General features: G+C 36.1%; 2 protein-coding genes across 3 annotated transcripts in view; both read left to right on the top strand.

Annotated features, from left to right (window-relative positions):
• LOC123548995 (uncharacterized) overlaps positions 1-25466 on the top strand; it is a 37905-nt gene that overhangs the window by 4817 nt on the left and 7622 nt on the right. The gene's annotated exons all lie outside the window — the stretch shown is intronic.
• On the top strand, positions 3904-6470 carry LOC128557724 (uncharacterized). Its single transcript, XM_053545765.1, has 2 exons — positions 3904-4027; positions 4523-6470. The coding sequence occupies exons 1-2, from the start codon at positions 3919-3921 to the stop codon at positions 5734-5736; spliced, it is 1323 nt and encodes a 440-aa protein (XP_053401740.1). The 5' UTR covers positions 3904-3918; the 3' UTR covers positions 5737-6470.

Below are 25466 nucleotides of genomic sequence, written 5' to 3'. Positions count from 1 at the left end.
CCCCTTTGTCTCAATAAAAGCTATTAACACGTCTAGTTTGGTGACAATAAACCAAAACTAAAGTTATAGAGCGGTAGTTGAACAGTGACCTTGTTTGTGACCCTGGGGACCTCAAATACAACCATGTCCTTTACTTCGGAAAAAAGCTACCTACACACCAAGTCTGATTGACTCATCTCGCCCGCCTGCCCGAACAATGACATGCCCAATTGTAATAACTATGTTTTTTTTCTTTTGTAAACATTTATAAAAAGCAAATTCTACGTCCGGATTTGTACTGTTGTTTAACTGCATATACCTCGCTGTTGATAGGTGACAAGCAGAATTTGCCTGAAAACTTCATATTAAATGGTTTTAAAAGTAATGAAAAAAATGTGCCACGGAAATGTTAAAATCATTAGAACTAAGTACTAAGATTACTGATGTTCGTCGAAAGTGTTTGGGTATGGGGCCGGTGTAATGAAGTATTTCGACCCCCATAGAATAACGACCCCCGGTCATTATTCTATAGAAAATGTGACTCCTTTCCTGTAAAATATTGACTCCCCTTATAAAAAACTGACTCCCTTTGAAAACTCTATAGAATAACGACCCCCGGTCATTATTCTATAGAAAAACTGACCCCCTCCAAGTAAAATACTGACTCCCTAAAGATAACTCCCTTCGAATCTCATAGAATAACGACCCCGGTTATTATTCTATAGAAAAAGTGACTCCTTCCATGTAAAATACTCACTGCCGAAATTACTACATTCGAATTCTCATACAATATCGATTCCCGGACATTATTCTATTTAAAAAAGTTACTCTTTCCGTGTAAAACACCGGCTCCTAAAAAGACTTTCGACGATAATATCTATTAAAAAGTGATCCACACCAAACCTAACGGACAATTTTACTAGATCTACAACTCTAATACCCTCTATTACCAATAGTTAACATTTTGATTGTACTACTACTACTGGTGCCGCTACTTCTATTGCTATTACTACATGTACTTCTTCTTCTTCTACTACTACTACTACTACTTCTACTACTACTACAACAACTGCTACTACTGATACTACTATACCTGCTTCCACTAATACGTCTTGTACATCTACCTCTTCTTCTCCTGCTGCTGTTGTTGCTGTCACTTATTCCTCTGCTGCTGCTGCTGCTGCTGCTGCTGCTGCTACTACTGCAACTGCCACTACCACTGCCACTACTACTACTACTACTACTACTACTACTACTACTACTACTTTCTATTGTTGCCGCTGTCGTACTTTACTGCCACTGCTAAGTATTGCAACTTCTATTAATACTAAGTTCTATGCTAGCAGTTTCTTGTGCAGTTTTCTTCTGAAGAATTATTTCATACGGAAGTTTGCAGGGATTATTGACACTGGTGTGTTTTGTGAACGTATTGTGAATTGTTATTTTCCTGAAAAAATGTATACACCAAGATACAGCGTCTAGAAAAAGAATCCCTTTTCCCGTTGCGGAATGCTCTGATTTCTGTGTCAAGTGATGGTATCTGGGGCTAATGGTCAAACGGAAGGACGGACGGACGGACAAGGGCAAATCTATATGCCCCCCCCCCCCCCCCGCCTCCCCCGAGTGGGGGCATAAAATGCAGCAATTAGGCCTTAGATACATGAGTTATCACTAAATTTGACCAAATGACCGGGGTCGTTTTTTTATGGGAGTCAATATTCTTCGTGAGGTTCAGTTTACTTCACGTGGGGGAGTCATAGTACTATGATCTGGAGGTCATAATACTATGACCGGGGGGTCACTTTTTCTATAGAATAATGACCGGGGGTCATTATTCTATGGGGGTCGAAATACTTCATTACACCGGCTGTCTATAACACAGTTTCATAACGCGCCCTGTAAAGTGTATTAAATCACGTTTACAATTGTTGGCTAAAATTAGATTCACCTATTTTTAGTATAAATTTGCATTTAGTAACATATATCATAATATGTATATGAACTACCTGAACGAGATAATCATTTTATCAGTATCAATGATGCAACGCTTTGTTAAACAGGTAAGTATTTTACAAAATAATAACACTTTTGTTATGGTGAATAATATTTACCATGTTTTATCATATAACAACGTTGATTCATATATTTTTTTTTAATTTTTCTAAAATAACCAACGGGCTGATATTTTTATGCCCCCGAAGGGGTGCATATTAGTCCGTCCGTCCGTTCGTTAGTTAGTTCGTTCGTCACAACGTTAACTTTTTGCATGAAGGCACTTTACTCGCGAACCACTGCACCCAGGACCTTCAAACTTCACGTGCTGATAGTACTTATTGAGTACACCATCCCTACTGACTTTGGGGTCACCAGGTCAAAGGTCAAGGTCACAGGGGCCAACGTTAACTTTTTGCATGAAGGCACTTTACTCGCGAACCACTGCACCCAGGACCTTTAAACTTCACATGCTGATAGTACTAATTGAGTACACCACCCCTACTGACTTTGGGGTCACCAGGTCAAAGGTCAAGGTTCACAGGGGCCAACGTTAACTTTTTGCATGAAGGCACTTTACTCGCGAACCACTGCACCCAGGACCTTCAACCTTCACGTGCTGATAGTACTTATTGAGTACACCACCCCTACTGACCTTGGGATCACCAGGTCAAAGGTCAAGGTCACAGGGGCCAACGTTAACTTTTTGCATGAAGGCACGTTACTCGCGAACCACTGCACCCAGGACCTTAAAACTTCATATGCTGATAGTACTTATTGAGTACACCACCCCTACTGACATTTGGGTCACCAGGTCAAAGGTCAAGGTCACAGAGGCCAACGTTAACTTTTTGCATGAAGGCACTTTACTCGCGAACCACTTCACCCAGGACCTTCAAACTTTACATGCTGATAGTACTTTATGAGTACACCAACCCTACTGACTTTGGGGTCAAAGGTCAAGGTCACAGGGGCCAACGTTAACTTTTTGCATGAAGGCACTTTACATGCGAACCACTTCACCCAGGACCTTCAAACTTCACATGCTGATAGTACTTATTGAGTACACCACCCCTACTGACTTTGGGTTCACCAGGTAAAAGGTCAAGGTGCTGCGGGGGCATTTGTCACCATTAGTGACAGCTCTTGTTTAAATATTTTTTATATATCTATATTTAATTAAGGTGACGTACTTTCTGCATATTCAACTCGCGCTAACTAGCAAACACGAAATGCGAAAAACACTTTAGGCGACGCAAAAGAAAACTAGCAAACGCGAGACAAGCATTTTAGTGCCGTGCAAATACATTAATGGTAATCTAATCTTCCACCTTGACAGATTGAAAGACCGGCTCTCCTGGTTTTTCTTTCCGGTCTAAAACTAGTAATTTATCTAAACAAATTGTTTAGTCCGGAAAACAACGATGACTTAACCACGAATTTATGCCTTGGTACTGTATTTGTTATACGCAACACAATAATATTTTGAGGATTAGCGAAGGAACATAATGTTTTGATCATCTTTCTTGCCAAAGTTCCTTTCCTGTATCAATCTTCCACCTTGACAGATTGAAAGACCGACTCTCCTTCTGGTTTTTCTTTCCTGTCTGAAACTAGTAATTCATTTAAACAAATTGTTTAGTCCGGAAAATAACGATGACTTAACCACGAATTTATGCATTGGTACTATATTTGTTATACGTAACATTATAATATTTTGATGATTTGCAAAGGAACAGAATGTTTTGGTCATCTTTCTTGTCAAAGCTTTCTTTTGTCAATAACTGTTGTTTTTTTTTTTCGTTATACATTGTACAACAGAAAGCAACTTAATCGCACTGATATTTCTAGGCACTGTTTTTGCACTTGCAGAACTTTGAATCGACATCTGGAAATAAGCCATCGACTGATGAGGTGCATACATGCTATGAAACAGCATTTCAAAGAATGGAAAATCACAAGCGTTCAAAGATAAAGAGGCACCATTACGATGAACCAAGCAGCAGCCATGACGACAAGAAACATTGTAAAAGACGAAGAAAAAGAAAGAGGAAAGGTAATAACCTTTATTTTCCATAAAATCTACTTCTTTCACTGGATCCGGGTATATATTAACGGGAGAAAAATCTTTTATTAACAAAGCATTTCACATTTGTTAATACATGTACATACTTTTCATTTTTGAAATGCTGTATCAAGTCCGAATATTTATTCTTTCGCAGCAGTTTACCCTCTTAGAATTTGGCGTTAAGTTGACGCATATCTTGTATATGGTAGGCGCGACTGGCCTCCACTTGAATCAAACTTGAATATGTATTTTAGGACTTCCAATAATATATACATGTAAATAATTTATTTGTTTAAGGTAATATTTCTTAATATGCAAAGCAACTTTTGTTGCAGAAAAATTGACATCACTTATGCGGATAACCATATGTTTTCATACTTTCATATATGTTCACTTATCATACACAAAGCAATACAAAGGAGGTTTAACACGTTGCTATTGGTTCATTTAAAACTAAAATTGAATAATATGTTGATATTCCAGATGTAAATGCTCTGTCAGACGCCATCAGAACTTGTGTTCCAAGTTTGATAGAGGATGTTATCTTTAATGAGCTTGAAGATAAGGCTATAGAGAACGGATGCCTAACAGATGATGAGTGCAGAGCAGTAAGAGATATCGGTGACAGAAAGAAGCAAATACGAAAAGTTGTTCTCCTTATAATCAAAAGAAGTTTCGGAACTATGAGTAACTTCTTAGATGCACTGTCGTCTGCTTACCCACATATCTCTGAAAATATATGGCATAAGTATGAACGAAACCTTGTGGAGCGCCCGAAACGTTTAATTTCCCGAAGATTATGCCCTCTGTGTGCTTTGAAAGACAGTGTTGATGTGGAAAAAGTCATCGATAATTTATATAGTGAGCAAATAATTGACGATCGGCTCTATGGAAGGATAAATTCAAGTCGGAAAGAAGTTGGACAACAAGATAATTTTTGGGAAGCTGTTCTTAAAGCATGTGTAAAAAACAACAGTGTTGAACTTTTACTCGGATCTCTGGAATCCACGGGACATTACACACACATCACCAAACGTCTCCGATATGTTTTCAAAAACAACAGAAATATGAAACAACCCTGTACATGCTCAAAATATATTTTAGACAAACGACTCGCAAAATTCAGAACATGGTCACTGGACAGTGCCACATCACACTCCCCACGGGAAACCTCGGATTCTGTTAGTAGCACTGACTCTGACATAAAGAGCGAACCAGAAATAGACAATTCGCCGCTAGTTAATAACATCCAAGTTACAGCATACTCAGAAGAAAATACCTTTTATGACCAAAGTCAAGCAATGATAACAGAAAGTATTGAAATTTATGACCCTCTTATAAACTGTAATAATAGTGTGTGCGACCCGATTCGGGAAATGACACCAAAAGAAGAATCAAGACATGAGCCATTTATTCAACCAGAAAATAAGCAAAGTCAAGTCACTGGAAAACAATTGCCTGCAAGACACAGCAACACGAATGAGACACCATTAGCAGGTTCGTACCGACAGAGAAACCAGATTCCCGACAGACGCCAAGAAACACGGAGATCTGATGGAAGGTTTAGAAGTGTTGTATCAGCAGCAATGGTGCAGTTGCGGGTACTGAGACAATTTATGAAGAAACAAAATACAAAAGTGCCGCTAGAGAGAAATAGATCCCTTGTGTCAGAGGATATGTGTGAAACAGTGCTGTAGATCCATATTAAATATTAACTGGTGTAAGCTGGTCGCAATTCGAACTGCTAACCGCAGACTGTTTTTTTTTGCGATTTAAATTGCAAACAGATTTTGTATTTTGCACTGATTTTTTTTTCAACTGAGTTTGTGTTTTGCAATTCAATATATGGTATATCAAACCGTTATTCGGTTTTTCAGAAAGATGATATTGTTTGGAGCATTTCAGGCTTCAAAATGGAACATCTCGGTCTCTATTTTGAATTACTTGCTACAAAATGGTTTCCACAAAGACAATTAGGCTATATTCCTATGTGTATGAATTACCCTTGTTGCATAGCTTCAGATAGTTTTATCAGCTTATTTAGTGATTAAAACAAATGAAACAAAGTATCTGTCAATATTTCACAGTGAAGATACTACATGTTTGCTAGAAATAAAATGTCACATTTATGAACAGATGTTGTAATGCATGACATTGGTAATTCATTTTTCCTCTGACTTCGACAGCATTTTACTTTTAGAAGGATCCGAATTTATTGTCTGTTTTACAAACAAACGCATTTTGTACATAACTTTCAATAAAAAAAAAATGTATCCTTTTCCAAGACCCTGTTTTATTTCTCTTTCTTTTATGTAATCAGCAATATTTTAGAATTCCGTGTAATTTTACTCTAATTCAAAAAACTACTAGAGGCCATTTCTGAAATTATCTGTAGTATGTTGTAACTTGGATTAAATTATGATTCTGTGTAGGCTGAGGGTCTATTTTATTGTTTATTAACTGTGGTTATTAACCCTTATCCTGCTAAACTTCTATAATGAACTTGTCCACCTTTCAATTTGGAGAGTACCATTAACTGCTAAAAGGAGTTCTTACCAAAAAGATATTGACTAAATGGCAAACAGTGTAGACCATGATCACCCTGCACCGATGTGCAGGCTGATTTTGGGTCTGCACTGGTCGCAAAGGCAGAACCCTTGCCGCCAGCAGGCTAAGGTTAATCTGACATGGTTGTAAACCCATTGTAAAGGCATTCTCTCTGCAGTGTAGTGAGAATGTTACTTGTTTCAGATCACGCGATAGGGCTATTGATACGGAGTATAGGATAAGTACTTTATACATTTTTCCTTTTTTCCCTAAAAAGCTACCTTTTAAAATAATAAAAAAACTCTAAATAATAAATTTTATTGTCACATTTTAATAACTTCTCCTACCAGCTGCAGAATCCTAAAGCGTATCAAATATAGTCGCCGGTTACTAAGACTGCTTGATTATTGATAATTCATCCGCAATGTTCATAAATGGAACTATTTTCTGTAGCGCATGAACATCTTTTTTTATGCGAGTATTAATTTTTTGTTAGGTTTAACTTCGCACCGAAAACAATTATAGGTAATATGGCGACCGTTCCAGCTTTAATTGTGGAGGAAGACCCCAGTGCCCCTCCGACATTATTTCACGAGCGGCACCTGGCTAGAACCACCGACCTTCCGTATGCCACGGTTTTTATGTGATTAGGAATAAAATTTGTAATTGTCGGAAGTACACTAACTTTGACAGCGATAAACCCGAACCCCTCCCCCCCCCCCCCCCCCCCACCCCCGCGCGCATGTTTTTCTTCAAGATCTGACTTTAGCCCAGCAAAATTTTATGTTGAAGAATAGACTCGTCATTAGCACGAACTATGGACCAGCACAAATATAAGTGGCGAGTGTATTTATTGGATGACCGAACCAATGTTGTCGCATGGTTGCGGGGGATGCGGAAATACAAATGTCCACTTTTTGATGATTGGCCTGGAAGATATTTGCTTCTATCACAGAACGGGATGAAACAAATATTTTGATGGCGAATTAAAGAGTGCACACAGTTTATAATGTACATGTTGTAATATGTTTATACAATTTCGGCAGTTATCGTGGCTCGTCGCTCTTGAAACACTGCAACTTGCCGAAAACGCCATTTTCTACTACTAAATAGTGTTCACACTGAATGTTACTTAGAAAATTGCTCATATGCTTCTGTTCACGGAACTGTGAATGCTGCTTACTGGACATTTTTCTTTCCCTAGTGTCCATAGCACTGTGAATGCTGCTTACTGAACACTGCTCGTTTGATAGTGCTCACGGAACTGTGAATGCTGCTTACTGAACATGTTTCTTTCCCTAATGTCCATAGCACTGTGAATGATGTTGACTGAACACTGCTTGTTTAATTGTGTTCACGGAACCGTGAATGCTGCTTACTGAACATTTTTCTCTGTGAATGATGTTGACTGAACATTGCTCGTTTGTTCGTGTTCACTGCACTCGGAATTCTGCTTGCAAATCATTGTTCATTGTTCATGGGACATTCCATAATGATCACGACACTGTAAACAAATGAATACTATTCAGACTTCTGCAATTACTATACCATTATATGTTATTGTTGCGCCGCTAATGACGTGCAAAATCTCCACTGCAAAACCTGTGCATGTTTTCTATACAAAGCTAAATAATATCCGATGTCAGATTGAGAGCATATTTTTTATCAATTGAAGGTAGTAAGGTTAGCCGCAAAATTATTTAATCCCGCAGAGGCACTATTTTGCCGAATAGCGATCAGTAAACTTATCTTTTGGTTACCTTGTTGCCCCAATTGTTACCTCTTTGTGTTTTATTTAACTTTAACTGATCATTAAACAGTGCGCCGAATTTTCATTGTGATTTTGTTATATTTTACATAGTTAACGAAGAAACAAAAAACACAAAGTGTGGTTGAGTAGATTTATATACTAGTTGGGGTTATAACCTGTCACGCAATAAATACCAAAAATCTGGTATAAACTTTTTCTACCGACAGCCGTTTATTTTATTTATTTATTTTTTTTTCAAATATGAGATAAGATTCAAATATAGACTTTTTACATGAAACCAGGAAATAACCTTTCATTTTACCACTGTTTCGTCCAAGTTATATAAAAGGCGTTACAAATGGACAGGGGACAAGGTAAGTAAAAATTTCTGTTCTTTAATATATTTGTATAGGAGTACTTGGCTTAAATAGAGCCTGTCTACTAATAATGTAACGTTTTGAAAAAATGCAATCTGTAAACAACGTCTATATACAACGTCTATAAGCGTATCAACACCTCTTAAGTTTGTATCCGCAATATTGTGCTTTTGTTTACATATAGAAACAACAAACAGATTCCAAATATTTGAAATCAAATATCTAAACTAAGGATTGGTTTTTTGTACATATTTTCAATCGACGCGAGAAAAAGTATAACTGTCTTAACAACTAATCACTTTTTTTTTTATTTTGGCTCAGCTCGCCTTACCATATCCCATGAGAAAAGGCTTTAAAACGTCGGTAAATAGGTGAGTCTAAAAGAAGATGTTGACCTTCACAAATACTTTGATCAGGATTTTGCTAAAATAAGTCATTTTAAACGCGAAATATCGACCTGAGCAGCAAAACTATTTGCCTAAATTCCAAATACCGGGTTTAGACTCGCGTTAGCTAGATAAATACCGAGACAAATAACTTGTTATCTAGCTGATATGTTTGCAAATATTTTTTGCCAAACAGTTAAAGAGTACGGAAACGCATATTGACCCCCTGCGCCCCCTCGTTTCAGTAGTGTATAATTATTTCAGTCACTTTAGACGTTCAACGTCAAGTGCTTTGTTGCCGGTTTGACTGGGGAGTGAGGACAGGATGGGTGTATTAACTATCATTCTCTATTCCATAGCAAAACCAAAGAAGTCATTTCTCTTCGCAATAAAAAGCCCTTGGAAATACTAAAGAAATTTTGTGCATGCGCTTATCTTTCCAGTGTAAGGTTTACAAGTGCATAATATTTGTTTACAAAACATTTAGCACATAAAAAAAAACAACAACAAATGTTAAATTGCATAGAAATATAAACTGAGGAAAAAAAACGTTGAATATATTTAAGTGGCAGGGGCCAGTTTCGCATTTGGCAAGGGTACGTTTTTTAAATAAAATAGACAGATGTACTTTACAGCTGGTTATTTATGATGTTTATAGAACTAAGGATTCCTACGACTGGTTATTGTCTGGAACAACTGATACGTATTAGACCTTCCTGTTATTGTGTAAAATAAATATTTCCTAGCTCCAGGTTAGTCTGTTACAATGATCTGTCTTATCGAATACAGTTAATATGTAGTATTTAACGCGTGGAAGAGTCTAGCTCCCTGTAGACGGCCGGGTCTAAAACTTTACCTGAGGTAACGGAAGTCAGACGAATTGGAAACGGTCATCTATCCATCCAGCTTCAGCTCAAATTTGCGGAAAAAGTAAACGGTTATGAGACACTTTTCTTCCCACCATTATTTTCGTCTGGCGACATGCTTTAAAAATATGCATGTGTTTTCAGGTCCATCGTTTGCAGATAATACGGTACAGGTCGCGCTAGGTGTGCATTTTGGGCCATTTTTGTCTCAAAATTTAGATTCCTGAAACCTGCGTTTTACTCGTTTTTATCACAGAAGCCAACAGAATCCAGGCTGAAAATGTCACATAATGAAGTGCTATGTCTATGCAAGACACTCGCTCAAAAATTTTCTTAAATGTTTCAAAATTGGATTTTTTATGATTTTTTTCGCACTGGTATCAGCGCAGATTTGTGGAATTTTCAAATTTACTGTCCCTTGCCCCCATTATTGATCGTATATACTACAGCCCGTAAAATAAACAAACGTGTTTGTAATCATGGATGGATCCAGACGGAAGGGAAAGAAGCATTTTATAGAAATATTTCGATGGCAAAATGCAATGCATATCGTAGCCCTGACCAACCTATAAACCGGGCCAGTCTATTTTATAAGTACAATAACACGCTTGACCCATTTAAACGTTTTGTAACTGACAATTTGATAAAGATGTATAACAAACATGGATTGCATTGATTGAAGATTTAAGTTGTAAACAGGTAAACAGATATCAAACAGGAAATACGGTAACTTAGATATGACAGATATATAATCCAGCAAAACATGTACTACTCTCGCACGATATTTGTAACAATAACATGTTAAATGTTACTATAGAGAAAAGGGGAATCGGGTAGTGAACCCATTATCCGTGACAAAGTCGTATTGACTATACAGTTTGTACTTTTTGCCCAGATCTCAGAGAATTTCTCTCTTTTCCTCTAATCCATGCATGCAATTTTATGACCATTTAGTGGACATTAGTTAATCAAAAGCTGTTTATTCAGACAGGTGCAAATTTATAAGAGCAGTGGCAATGCCTCACCTAACTATGGTCTAAGAAACCACTGCATGGCTATCCTATCTGCAGAAATAAGACTGACCAGATACATGATTTTATAATTTATTTATTCACTTGTTGAAACTTAAGATTCCAACAATGATATACATTTGCTTTCCAGTCTGTCTGAGTACAGACTGTTAAGCCAAATCCATGAAAAATACTTGAATTTAACTGTTCTTGATTTTATTTTATTCTTTACGAACACAGCACTGTTTTTAAAAATAATCATAATATAATAAATTTAAGCAGCATAAAGTTACTGGAATTATAGCTGTAAAAAATATAAAAAAAAGGTTTTATAGATGGTATAAAGTTTTAAGGTACATCCAACTTTATGTGCATGAACTCAGAATGATCGAATAGCCTGCTATACTCTTGAACTCCACCTTTTGTCCTTATAAAACCTCTATCTTCATATGGTATACAATTAATGTAATTGTTTTTGAATAAGCATAAAACTGTATTTTATAGCATTTCCATACTTTCTTTAGTCAATTGCTTAGTAAGATATGTAGTACATCATGTTTCTCTAGCAAGTCTTACCTAATTATATTTGAAATTCAGTTGGTTCGAACTACCTATGTCTCGAATGTATTTCCATTGTCCGAGCAAGTTGGAGCACTTGAACAAAGTTGGACTGTACTATATATTTCGCTGAACAATTATTAAATTATATTTGAATATTTACTGGTACAAATGTCATCTCAGTATCAAAACTTTCAAAACAGCAACATCTTAATTAAAGATACATGTTTTTTCTTCAAAATAATGTTAACTACATAAAATGATGTGAATCATAAGGATATTTCATTCTTAATTTTAACAAAATTCACTTGTTGGGCCATAATGATATATATCACGTAAGATCATGAATGGTTACATCTGTGTTAAGTATAAACTTAAGTGGCCTAGAGCCACCATTTGGACAAGAGTGCCACAATTGCAAGTATTTTTGCAGAAGACCTTTTAATAATGCTTCAAATCAAACTTGATGAAGATCCATCAGGCGATTTTTGAGAAGAATATCTATTTTTAGTTTTGCAAACAAGGGGCTGAGCTCCCAAATTTGTGCAAATTTCAAAGAGTTTGATGAAGATCAATGAAGAGATTCATGAGAAGAAGTTGTATAAAGGTTTTCCTATTTTTAGCTGTAACTGCCCCTAAAAGCAGTAAAGTAGACCCATTTGAAGTCTCTTGAAAAAGGCACTTGCAAGAGTGCTGTAGACCAAGTTTAAGTAATTCTGGTCAAGTTCAAAAGGAGATGTTTATGAAACTTCTGTACGACAGACTGTAGACTATGAATGCGAGGCCTGTACAAATAACCCACAAGACCCTTCAGGTTCGGATGAGTTAAGAAATTATTTTAAAGTAACTGACCTCCAAATCATACGGCAACAAAATTTATAAGAGTTTTTTTTGGGGGGATGCTATATATTTCTTCAGAAGGCTTTGAAACTTAGTTATTTTCAGATCATAAATCATGGAAATACATAAGAATTAATTGTTTTTACTGATTTTTCCATTCAAAATGAGATATCGTAGGTAAACTGCCTTAATTATAAAACTTTATATTTAACGACCATTAGGTATCTATATTCCTGTCCGTGGTGTATTAATTTAACCAAAACTGCAAGAAAATATTTATTGCGCGAGTTTGATTCCCAACTCGGGCTTTTTTTTTTCTTGACAGGTATTTTGAACTAGTTTAGAAACCAATACTCATGTTCTAATGTTCATAACATCACCAAACTTTAATTTTAAAGATTGACCATTTTAGCCAAATTCTGATGGTTTGTGCCTTTAATGCTTTTTCAATAAATGAGCCTGAAACACTGTTAAAACTAGATTGCTTTTTCAAAGGGACTGGACTCCAAATTTTGGCCAAATATGATTTTCTTTTAAAACTGAAGGTTTTGTCATATGACTTTTATAACATGAATGTTTACATTGTATTTCTATTTTTTTTTTAAATCCACATGATGCTCTATGCATTTGATCTTGGTCATGCAGTTTAATTAGGAAATAGAATATGGAAATCCATGTAAATAGCATTCTTTATATTTGCAGATCAGATGATATAAAATATCAAACTCAATGCTTAATTAGAAAATACAAAATGCATAAGATCTATAATTATTTTACTTAAAGTTTTCATTTGCCTCAATTTTGAACTATAAACAACCATATCTTTTTGAAACAAATTTCACAATATTGATTATATAAAAACACTGACTACTTCTTGTAATAGATTCAAGCTGTAACAATACATGTACAGATCAAAATGATCAAGAAACAAATACACCACAATAAATCACTATTGTGTTGACCTGTGGTCCCATTACAATACAGGGGCCAGGAATTTTACTGCTATGGTGATCAGGTTAATTGCTTCACAAGTAAGCAGGGGCCGTAATAGTTTCTACTAGGAAAACTGGGCAAAAAGAACATACTGTATAAAGAAAACCCTGATTTACCATGAAGTAAACCTGATTTACCAATAAAGACATAATCGACTTTTCCGATAATGTTTTTCGTTATCGTTCTCTATTTATATGTTAGTGATACTGATATATAAATTCCTGACAGAACCTTGAAACTTTGATAAATATAATATAAGTGGGGGTCATATGCGTTTTCCGTATTAAGAGTGCCCAGTCTGCATTTTTTCTTATATACGTCATAAAAGAAATGTTCTGGTACGAACACATGTTATGCTAACTGTCTGTAAATGGTTTTCATGTAAAGTACTGAAAATGATGTCTCAAGATGCAACTCTTCATATAAAATAAAGGAGCTGAATTAGTATAATGTAACCTAAATAGTCATTTGGTTGCTTACAATTTTCAAACAAAAAAGTTGTATTTTCAGAGAATAGGGCGAAACTTTCACGAGCAATTCAGAGTTGCAGTGCGGAATTGGTGGATACACAACCGTTTAGCGATAGTGAACTACCAGATATTCTTATCCAAGACGGTTGCATTACAGAGGATGAATGTAAAGAGATGCGAGCAAAAACGGTCAGAAAGATCAAGTTGGAAATTGATCATTCTGATCAAAGGGAGAAGTTTCAAGACGATGAAAAAATACTTATTAGCTATAAATAAACATTGTCCAAATGTTGTGAAAAATGTTTGGAATCGGTATGAAATTCTGTTGCACGAGAAAAGGGATGTTTGGGTGTGTCCTATGTGCGAACTGAAAGAGAATGTGGATATAAAATATGTGATAGATGTGCTTTATGGAAAAAGTGTCATTCGAACAGGGTTGTATTCCATGGTTTGTGACAGCAACAGTTCTATAGGGCAACAAGATTATTTATGGGATTCGCTCCTTCAAGCATGTTCTGGAGATAATTTGAAATATCTCACCGATGCTTTGAAAGCCAAAGGTCATTATACCCACATAGCAGAATCGTTGAATTATTATCGCCGAAGCCTGTCGTTTGATTCTTCTTGCTTATGCTCAAGCGCTGGAACGCCCCCGGTTCCAAGAAAGGTCAATTCGGATGAAAATGAAACTTCAACCACCCAGTCGCCGTTAAGTTCATCTTTTGTATCTTCACGTGAAGACGAAAATACATCACCGAAAACAATGTATACAGGAAAACATGATAGCATAATTAACTGTACGAACAGCAAAGATAATTTACAAAGTGATCAACCAAGTGACGTTAGCAGTGCAGTAACAGTTGTAGCAAACGCAAGAGATGACGAGGTTCTTCTTCCTGATGCAGACGACAATGACCAGGGCAGTGTCATTCCTTCTTATAACTGTATTTGTTTTTGTTTCAGGTGTTGCAGACATAAATTATCTATGCAGAATCATTATGGAACAATTTAGAATAGTATTGTGGTGCGAGCCGTGAGTAAAAGAGCAGTATTACTGTAATAAGAACTGCTTGTAAAACACGTACGCTCCCAATGATGACATGTCCCATTTCCGGTGACCGTGCTCTTTGGCCTACCGATCCCCAACACAATAAAGATCATCCACCATCCTATGAAGTGTGTGGACTGTAGACCAAAACGTTCTTAAGTTACTGAGCGGAAACCATTTCCAGTCTCGAGGTCACTGTAAATTTGACCTTTGACCTACTGACTCACAAAACAAAGGGGTCATCTACTGACTATAGGCAATTATCTAATGAAGTTTGACAATTGTTGGCCAAGCGTTCTTTAGTTTTTAGCTCAACTGAGCACAAAGTGCTGAAGGTGAGGTATTGTGACCAGTCATTGTGATTGTCCGGCGTCCGTCTGCGTCCGTCGGGCGTCGTCCGTCAACATTTGCCTTGTGAACACTCTAGAGGCCACAGTTGTTACTCAATCTTTATGAAGTTAGACAGAATGTTTGTCTTGATGATCTCCAGATCAAGTTTGAATCTGGGTCATGTGGGGTCAAAACTAGGCCACCCGGTCAAATCAAAGGAAAGGCTTGTGAACAATCTAGAGGCCACAGTTGTAACTCAAACTTTATGAAACTTGGTCAGAATGTTTGTCTTGATAACCTGTCTGTCAAGTTTGAAACTGTGTCATGTGAAATTAAAACCTAGGTCAGTAGGCCAGATCAAAGGAAAATCTTGTTAATACTCTAGAGACCATAATTTGAGTATGAAACTCATGTGAATTGGTCAGAATGTTTGTCTTGATAATTTACCTCTAGGCAAGTTCGAAACTGGGTCATGTGAGATCAAAAACTAGGTCAATAGGTCAGAGCAAAGGAAAAGCTTGTTAACACTCTAAAGGCCACAGCTGTTACTAAATCTTTGTGAAACATGGTCAGAATGTTTGTCTTGATGATTTCTATTTCAAGTTTGAATCTGGGTCATGTTGGTTCAAAACTAGGTCACCAGGTCAAATCAAAGGAAAAGCTTGTGAACACTCTAAAGGCCTCAGTTGTAATTCAGTCTTTATAAAACTTTGAAAAAATGTTTGTCTTGGTGATCTCTAGGTCAGGTTTGAAACTGGGTCATGTGGGATCAAAAACTAAGCAAATAGGTCAGATCAAAGGAAAAGCTTGTGAACATTCGAGAGGCCACACTTGCAACTCAATCTTTATGAAACTTGGTCCGAATGTTTGTCTTGATGACTTCTAGTTCAAGTTCTAATCTGGGTTATGTGGGTCAATCACTAGGTCACCTGGTTAAATCAAAGAAAAAACGTGTGAACACTCTAGAGACCACACTTGTGATTCAAAGTTATGAGACTTGGTCAGAATGTTTGACTTGATAACCTCTATGTCAAGTTAGAAACTGGGTCATGTGGAGTCAAAAACTAGGTCAGTACACCAGATCAAAGGAAAATCGTGTTAACATTCTAGAAATCACAATTTAAGCTTCAAACTCATGAGAATTGGTCAGAATGCTTGTCTTGGTGACATCTAGCAAAAATTCGAATCTGGGTCATGTAGGGTCAAAAGCTAGGTCAAATCAAATCAAAAGAAAAGCTTGCATACACTCTAGAGGCCACATTTTTCCTCCAATATATTCCCGAAACTTTGTCAGAATGATTGTTTTCATGCAATTTTGGACAAGTTTGAATCTGGGTCATGTTAGGTAAAAACTAGGCCACTAGGTCAAATCAAAGAAAATGATTGTTTACACTCAAGAGGCCCCTTTTATTTTGGTCCAATCTTAATGAAAATTGGTCAGAATATGAAATTGGTCTCCATGAAATCACTAGGTTAAACATATTTACACTGTTATGGTGTGCTACTCAGGTGAGCGACCTAGGGCCATCTTGGCCCTCTTGTTTGTTTCAAGATCACTTTAACCTTGACATTTGGTCTGCTGACCTCAAAAGCAATAAGGGTCGTACTGACCCCATGCAGTTATGCAGACAGATCGACAGACACAACCAATGAAGGGTTGCATAAAAATAGGATATTAAATGAATGATTAGCAGCTACATGTATTGTTACTGTGTTCATTCCTTGAATTTACATGCGTTGTCAGAAAGATTCCTCTGACATTTAGTCTTGTAACGGTATATGTAAAATTTCTGTGTTGGGTCAAATTCATCTATCCAGCGCTGACCTTGGATTTTCAAAATACAAAAAAATGCATATGGAAATAAAAGTGAAAATCGACATGTCCATAAATTAACATGTAATTTGTTAATCTATGATGCCAAATGTTGCCTTTTGAAAAATGGAATTATAAATGTGAAATCTAATTATTATCGAATATCGCCTAAATAAAACTGTGCTCATCAAACTGCCTTCCAGTCTATATAAGATAGAAAACACAAAAAGCCATAGACAATGATTTAAGACGATATTAACACACTGAGTGAACACAAGTGTACATACAGTTTGCCTCTTCAGGATTTCGCTTTTTTGTATATACTTTTTATTGCATTTCCTAGGATCCCGTCTCGACTGTGTATCCCGATTTCGCCCGGTACACCGATTTCGCCCGATTTCCACTCGTTTCAGTCGGGCCAGGTGCGCGTGCATCAGTTCGGTACATTGTGTATGCCGAATAGCCCGGCATATTTCGTTGTACCGATCATGTGATCGGGATAGCCCTGTGCTCACCATATAGCACTGAATGTACTCCATAATTCCAATGGACCAGAAATAATGTCCGCGCCGAGTCCAAGGACGGGGTGACTTTTACTACCGCCACACGACACTTTGGGGCACCCTAAGTAGTGAAATGTCTGTGTTTGGACAAATTTTATTATTATTGCACATAAATTTATCATACCTTCACCTGTCAAAAAAAAATTAATAGGTTCAAATATAAAATATTTATTTGAACATTTATTGGATGAATTTTTAGGATGAACTGTAAACCTGGTAAAAACAGCTACGCTATATATAATTTTGGCCACGCTATTTCTCCGACCATCTGCTTAGCATTTGAATTAATGAAAATGTTGATAATCGTAATATTGTCATTCAAGAACAATAAAAAAATAGCTACAAAAACTTTTCCAACAAATTATGATTCGAAACAAATTTTAAAACGAGACATCTGTACTGCAAAAGAATTGAGATTATCATAACAGAATTTTATAAGAAGTTGAAAATAAGAACAAAATATAAGACCAATTTATGACGGACAGAGATGCACAAACAATTAACCCTTATCATGCTGGGCACGATTTGATTTTGACTTTGCGGCCAGTGTAGATCATGATCAGCCTGCACATCCATGCATAGTCTGTGTTTTGTTCATAGGAGATAACTCCTGAGGCTATTCAAATTTTGTATAATTATGTCCTTTTTCTTCTCAATCCATAATCAGAGCCAAGAGTGATAAAGTCAGAATATATAACAGAATTAAAAAAAATAAAAAATTATATAGTCAGTAGCCAAATGAATCCGTGCAGTCTGATCATGATCTGCACTGTTCGCAATTCAGTCAGTATCGTTTTGGTAAGCACCCCTTTTAACAGTTGATAGTCATGTCCAAATTGAAAGATGAACAATTAAGTTCATTATAGAAGTTTAGCAGTTTAAGGGTTAAGAGATATACAGTCACGTATGGCGTACCGTTAGGATCGAAAATGCCGATTTAGCTTTAAGACAATTCGATTTAGTACGACCCAGGGTCGGACATATTCCAATTAGTATGACCCTGGTTGAGAATTAGCTTAAAGCTATTTCATTTAGTACGACCCTGTGTCAGACAATTTCAATTTGTATGATACTAAATCGAATTAGTACGACCCTGAATTAAGACAAATCTATTTAGCTTTAAGACAATTCGAATTAGTACGACCCTGGGTCGGACATATTCCAATTAGTATGACCCTGGGTCAGACATATTCCAATTAGCTTTAAGCTAATTCCGAAATAGTATGACCCTGACTTAAGATAAATCTATTCAGCTTTAAGACAATTCGAATTAGTACGACCCTGGGTCGGACATATTCTAATTAGTATGACCCTGGGTCAGACATATTCCAATTAGCTTTAAGATAATTCGGAATTAGTATGACCCTGAATTAAGATAAATCTATTTAGCTTTAAGACAATTCGAATTAGTACGACCCTGGGTCGGACATATTCCAATTAGTATGACCCTGGGTCGGACATATTTCAATTAGCTTTAAGACAATTCGGAATTAGTATGACCCTCAATTACATCAGCCATCTTTAGTACGACCCTGGGTCGGACATGTTCCAATTAGTATAACCCTGGGTCGGACATATTTACAATTAGTATGACCCTGGGTCGGACATATTCCAATTAGCTTAAGACAATTCCGAATTAGTATGACCCTCAATTACAGCAGCCATCTTTAGTACGACCCAGGGTCGGACATATTCCAATTAGTATGACCCTGGGTCGGACATATTCTAATAAGCTTTAAGACAATTCCGATTTAGTATGACCCTCAATTACAGCCGCCATCTTTAGTACGACCCAGGGTCGGACATATTCCAATTAGTATGACCCTGGGTCGTACTAAATTGAATTAACTTTAAGACATATTATTTAGCTTTAAGACAATTGAATTAGTATGACCCTCGGACAAAATACCAGAATGCACCAAATTCACTGACCAATGAAATCAGGTGTTACATTTTCCTGTACATAATCGTCTATATCCAGAGGCCACCATAGGTCAGTTGAAACACAATTTTGAAATCTTGAAAACAGTTATCATAAAATGTCGCTTTCAAGTTTCCTTGATCGTGTGAGGGATATAGGAAATGGTGTATTTGATACGCGTACACAAAACGGTGTAAATGATCAATCGATTAAATATTCGCTTATGAGGCTTAATTAGTTGCTTTTAAACATTAATGTGCATATGTACCAGGTTCAAAGCTTATCAGATGGCCAGTGCCATAAATACACATTATCTGCCATGATTCTTAATGGGACATCATGCTGACGAGACAACAAGCCTGAAATTTCAAAATCAAAATTGATTTCCAGCTGCAGACACTGTCCTAGGCAAAATAACGTATCTGTTGAGAATGCATATATAGCCATATACCTGAATCACTGCAATTATTGGTTGCAAAAAAGGAAAGATGTTACATAAGCAAGATCAAATAAATGGCACGAAATACAAATACAATAAAAATATAAATAATAATAACATAACGTTTGTTATAATACACTGAAAAGAAAAGAAAAAATGCATTATTTACTTCTTTAATATCTTTTGAACAAATTGTCCTAGAAAAATAGTGGTAATACTCACCTTTCATTCTTTTTGAAATTTAATTGAAGAAAAAAAAACTTCATTTCATCATTTTTGTCAATTTAAAATCTTGTTTTATATTTGTTATTCATTAGTAGTATAGGCGCCTCTTGTGCGTCACCAATCACGTGCACAGCACGTGCGGCGGCCATCTTCATCTTGAAGAACAAGCGCGCGGCTGCCATATTGGATCCTATTTTTAGACAGTCCCGAAGGCGGACTCATTGAGGGTCACATGTTCAACCCTAGTAATGACCCTTGAAGTACTTTACAAGCATAGGCATGTTCATGCTTCAACATGTACGTCTGTGAAATATAAAGTTTGCAGAAATGATCAAAATTAGTTATTTCTTTCACAACCTCAACATGAAAACACCGTTTTCACTTTCCAATCATGCTTTGGAAAAGCATCTGGATGCTACTAAATTGAACGCCTCTGTGTTTTATAGCAAAGGAATGATGTATCGCGCTATCAGTCAGTGTCTTGAAAAACCTGACATAAAGAAACGGAATGGCAAACGGTTAGAATCAGTCAAAACATTTACATACCCCGTGCACAGCACGTGCGGCGGCCATCTTGAAGAACAAGCGCGCGGCGGTCTTATTATTACAATTAACATAAGTTGTGAACAATACCAAGAGCGAAACCTGAATGAGATCGAATACACATCTGTATATAAATTGCACACTGATATAAACGGATAAAAACATATTACATATATTGTGTATTAATAATTACAAAGTATCTTATATTTACTTATAGCAAAGGAATGATGTATCGCGCTCTCGGAAATGTATATAAGTACATGAAAAAAGTTCTTTAATGAGAATACTTCTACAAACAAGCTTAGACAAGTTCATGCTGCGTCAATAATTGATTTGTCCGTGGGTTCCCATTTCAATAGACTAGCCACTAGACTGATAATAACTATATTTCTATATTTTTCCCTTTTTTAACAAATTCAATTTCATAGAGACAAAAGCCAGTCTATTTTAGAGATTTTCATACAGGACTGATGTTGAAATTATCATTATGATATTGGACATAGGATATAGACTGGCTCAGTTCACTACATTCAATCATAAAATTGTAAAAAGATATATCATAGTCTAGGAGCTAGTCTACCATTTCAACTGCCTGTTGGTAATTATACGAGTTCGTTAAAAACCTATTATTGGAGTACACACAAAAGTGACCTCTCTACTTGTAATTAAAAGATCCCATCAGACCCCTAAATAGAGACAACAAATGCATGCGAGATACTTGTAAATCCATTACACCTAATAACCCTGGGAGTACTGGACTTATCAAGTCAGTTCTCAGTATATACAAGAGGCGCTTAGTCCTAAAAAATCGTTATTTCTACGTACACTTTATAATCAATGCTTTGTGTCACGAACAAGGTACGTGTTCAATCTACATTGTATTTTTACAACATGAAATTATTGTACACTATGCAATTTCCATCTTAGTAAACTGTATTTTTTTGGGGGGGGGGGGGGGGGGGGGGGGGGGAGGGGCCTCCGTGGTCGAGTGGTTAAGGTCGCTGACTTCAAATCACTTGCCCCTCATCGATGTGGGTTCGAGCCTCATTCGGGGCGTTGAATTCTTCATGTGAGGAAGCCTTCCAGCTGGCTTACGGAAGGTCGGTGGTTCTACCCGGATACCCGGATGCCCGCTCGTGATGAAATAATGCACGGAGGGGCACCTGGGGTCTTCCTCCACCATTAAAGCTGGAAAGTCGCCATATGACCTATCATGTGTCGGTGCGACGTTAAATCCAACCAAAAAAAAAATAAAATAAAAAAATAAACTGTATTTTTTATAAAAAAATTTCTTTATTTCCGCGTACACTTTATTATCAATGCTTTGTGTCACGAATAAGGTAAGTGTTCAATCTACACTGTATTTTCACAACATAAAATTATTGTACACTATGCAATTTCGATCGTATTAAACTGTATTTTTTATAGACTGATGTGAAAAATTGTAAGTCTTTTTCCATCTGCTGCAATTTGAATTTTTGTATTTCCTGTAATAGAAAAAAGAACGTGCACTTTACGGTATTAATCAATTTCATATAAGATAATGTGTCAAAATTTATTTTACTATACGCTAATTCTATTGTATTTCATCTGCACTAACAAAGGTAAACTAAATAACTAATCTTACCTAATTTATGCCCACCTTGTCCAGAGCATTTCAAAGCAAATATTACTCTCTTAACGTCAATTGAAACGTTAAGCAATGCATTTGAATTCACATTTAAATATGTAAAAATACACCTTGATATGAAAAACAAAAACTGGAATAGAGAGTCCTTTTTTCCAGGCTTTTAGATTAATTATAGGAAAGCAACCCCCTTGAAGATGCCTAATGCATTTTTCAATTAAATATTTCTTTGAATATAGAGTTTTGAAGTGGTGGTCATTTACTTCAATTATTGTAATTACTTGCTTCCTATATATGAATAGAACTTTTTAGAATGTTTTCTCAGCAAATGGTTTAACATGCATTAACGGTGAAAGGAAAATAAATCTTTAATACACGCTCTTCTGCTGACAGATAGCGTTATCTTTTTTTAATTGAATACCAGTCTATACCGATTATACAAAACTGCTGTTATCACTAACCACAACTTCATAGGACTGACCTTGAAACGAAATTAGATAAAAAAAAGTGTAAACGAACATGAATTTCCTTTAAGTTGCATTCAAAATCATGATAAGTATTTTTTTTCTCAACAATTTGAGAACTGAGTCAGTCTAAATTCTACCAAATTTCAACCTGAAACATGTAAACAACAGCTTAAATTGATGCATTTCTATTTTCTTCAAATTACACTATAGTATAGTATAGTATAGTATAGTATAGTATAGTAACAGTAATAGTAATAGTATAGAATAGTATAGTATAGTATAGTATAGTATAGCATAGAATAGCATACACAATAGCATAGCAGCGCATAGCACAGCATATACATAGAATAACATACACAATAGCATAGCAGGGTATAGCACAGCATACACAATAGTATAGCATATTATAGTATAGCATAGCACAGCATACACAATAGTATAACATAGTATAGTATAGCATAGCACAGCATGCACAATAGTATAGCATAGTATAGTATAACATAGCACAGCATACACAATAGTATAGCATAGTATAGCATAGCATAGCACAGCATACACAATAGTATAACATAGCATATAGCATAGCATATAGCATAGCATACACAATAGTACAACATAGCATATAGCATAGTATAGCATAGCACAGCATACACAATAGTACAACATAGCATACAAAATAGCATAGGATAGTATAGTATAGCATAGCACAGCATACACAATAGTACAACATAGCATATAGCATAGCATATAGCATAGTATAGCATAGCATAGCATAACATACACCATAGTACAACATAGCATATAGCATAGCATATAGCATAGTATAGCATAGCATAGCATATACAATAGTACAACATAGCATACAAAATAGCATAGCACAGTATAGTATAGCATAGCACAGCATACACAATAGTACAACATAGCATATAGCATAGCATATAGCATAGTATAGCATAGCATAGCATAGCATAGCATACACAATAGTACAGCATAGCATACACAATAGCATAGCAGCGCATAGCATATAGCATAGTATAGCATAGCATACACAATAGTACAACATAGCATACACAATAGCATAGCAGCGCATAGCATATAGCATAGTATAGCATAGCATACACAATAGTACAACATAGCACGCAAACATAATTACATGTTTATCGATAGGAAAATTACTCTATCCCATTTGATTTAAGATATTTTTAAAGTCTGAGATACTGATATAAAAGACTCTAAAAACATATGTCATAGAAATCCGCTGGTTCATAGAAATTACAACTGATGCTAGTAAAAGCTACAAAAGAACCATGAATTATTTTATCAAAAAACATAACCAGTCTAATCAAATTAAGCTAAGGCAGCTAAATGATAAAAGTCCCAAAAAGTATTGGAAATACCTTAACGGTCTAAGGTCAAAGAAAAAAGATGACCTCTCTCCTTCTGTACAAGATTTTTACGAGCACTTTAGGCAAATAAATGAAAATACAATTAATGACCGAAGATTTGAGCATGGCGGTTCTCAGTTAATGTCCACAAATAATTCATTAAATGCCCCAATAACAGAAGAGGAAATATCCAAATGTATTTCAAAGCTCCATAACTCTAAAGCGTCAAGTCCTTTTGACAATATTATTAATGAATATATCAAGTCATCTGAGAACATTGTTCGACCTTTTTACTGTCATCTGTTTAGGAGGCAGTAAACAGTTTTCTGAGCTTCTCGGCCTAGAGTCGCCTACCTAACTTTCAAAACCTCACACAAAAGTCTGTAACCACACACCTGAAATAAAGATATTGCAACATTAACATCACTGTATGTCTATCGTTACAAACCATCTGCAATACATCTCTAATATCTAGTTTTCTGTTTACAAGACCTGAATTTTGTGCTCTCCCGGTCGCGGAAACTGATGATGAAAAAAGGTAAATTTGCAAATTTTTCAATCGCTGCAGAAAATTCCCTGCCAACGATAGCCCCAATTGCTACACTGTTCCATACTCCAGTAACACTGTAAAATCTGAAAATAAGCTGAAATATATGTGCCATCCGTACCGTTTTTTCACTATTCCACTTTTCCTGAGGTCCCTGCTAAAATGACAACCCCACTTTAAGCTAGCTCAGAGGAAGCATGTATACGCTCCTGCAAGTCATTACGTCACACTATCAAGATCAAGGCTACTCAACTGATTTTCTTTAAATAAGTGAAACTCAATTCTAGCCGCTGAAACTTCAATTCTAGCAATTATTATTATTTAGAAGTTCAAATATGCACTTCATTCCGTAAATTGCCTCTTATTTGTAAATTTCACCCCGGCCAATTCGACACTAACAGCTCAAAACTGTTTATTGCCTCCTTAACAGTGTCTTGAACACAGGTTTTATCCCAACTTCTTGGTTAGAGGGTATAATCATCCCTGTTTATAAAAATAAGGGCGACCCTAAAGACCCAACCAATTACAGGCCAATTACTATACTAAGCTGCTTGGGGAAGCTCTTCACATCCATATTAAACCAAAGATTAACTAGGTTTTTGGAAGAAAACAATATTTTAGATGAAAACCAAGCTGGGTTCCGCAAGGGTTATTCCTGCACCGACCATATATTTTCTTTGTATTCTTTAATTGAAATTGTCAAAAAGAGAAAACAAAAGCTA

Source organism: Mercenaria mercenaria, chromosome 6 (assembly GCF_021730395.1).
Source record: "Mercenaria mercenaria strain notata chromosome 6, MADL_Memer_1, whole genome shotgun sequence".
Taxonomy (NCBI): domain Eukaryota; kingdom Metazoa; phylum Mollusca; class Bivalvia; order Venerida; family Veneridae; genus Mercenaria; species Mercenaria mercenaria.
The sequence above is the reverse complement of the archived record's forward strand: the minus strand, read 5'-3'. Positions and strand labels throughout refer to the sequence as shown.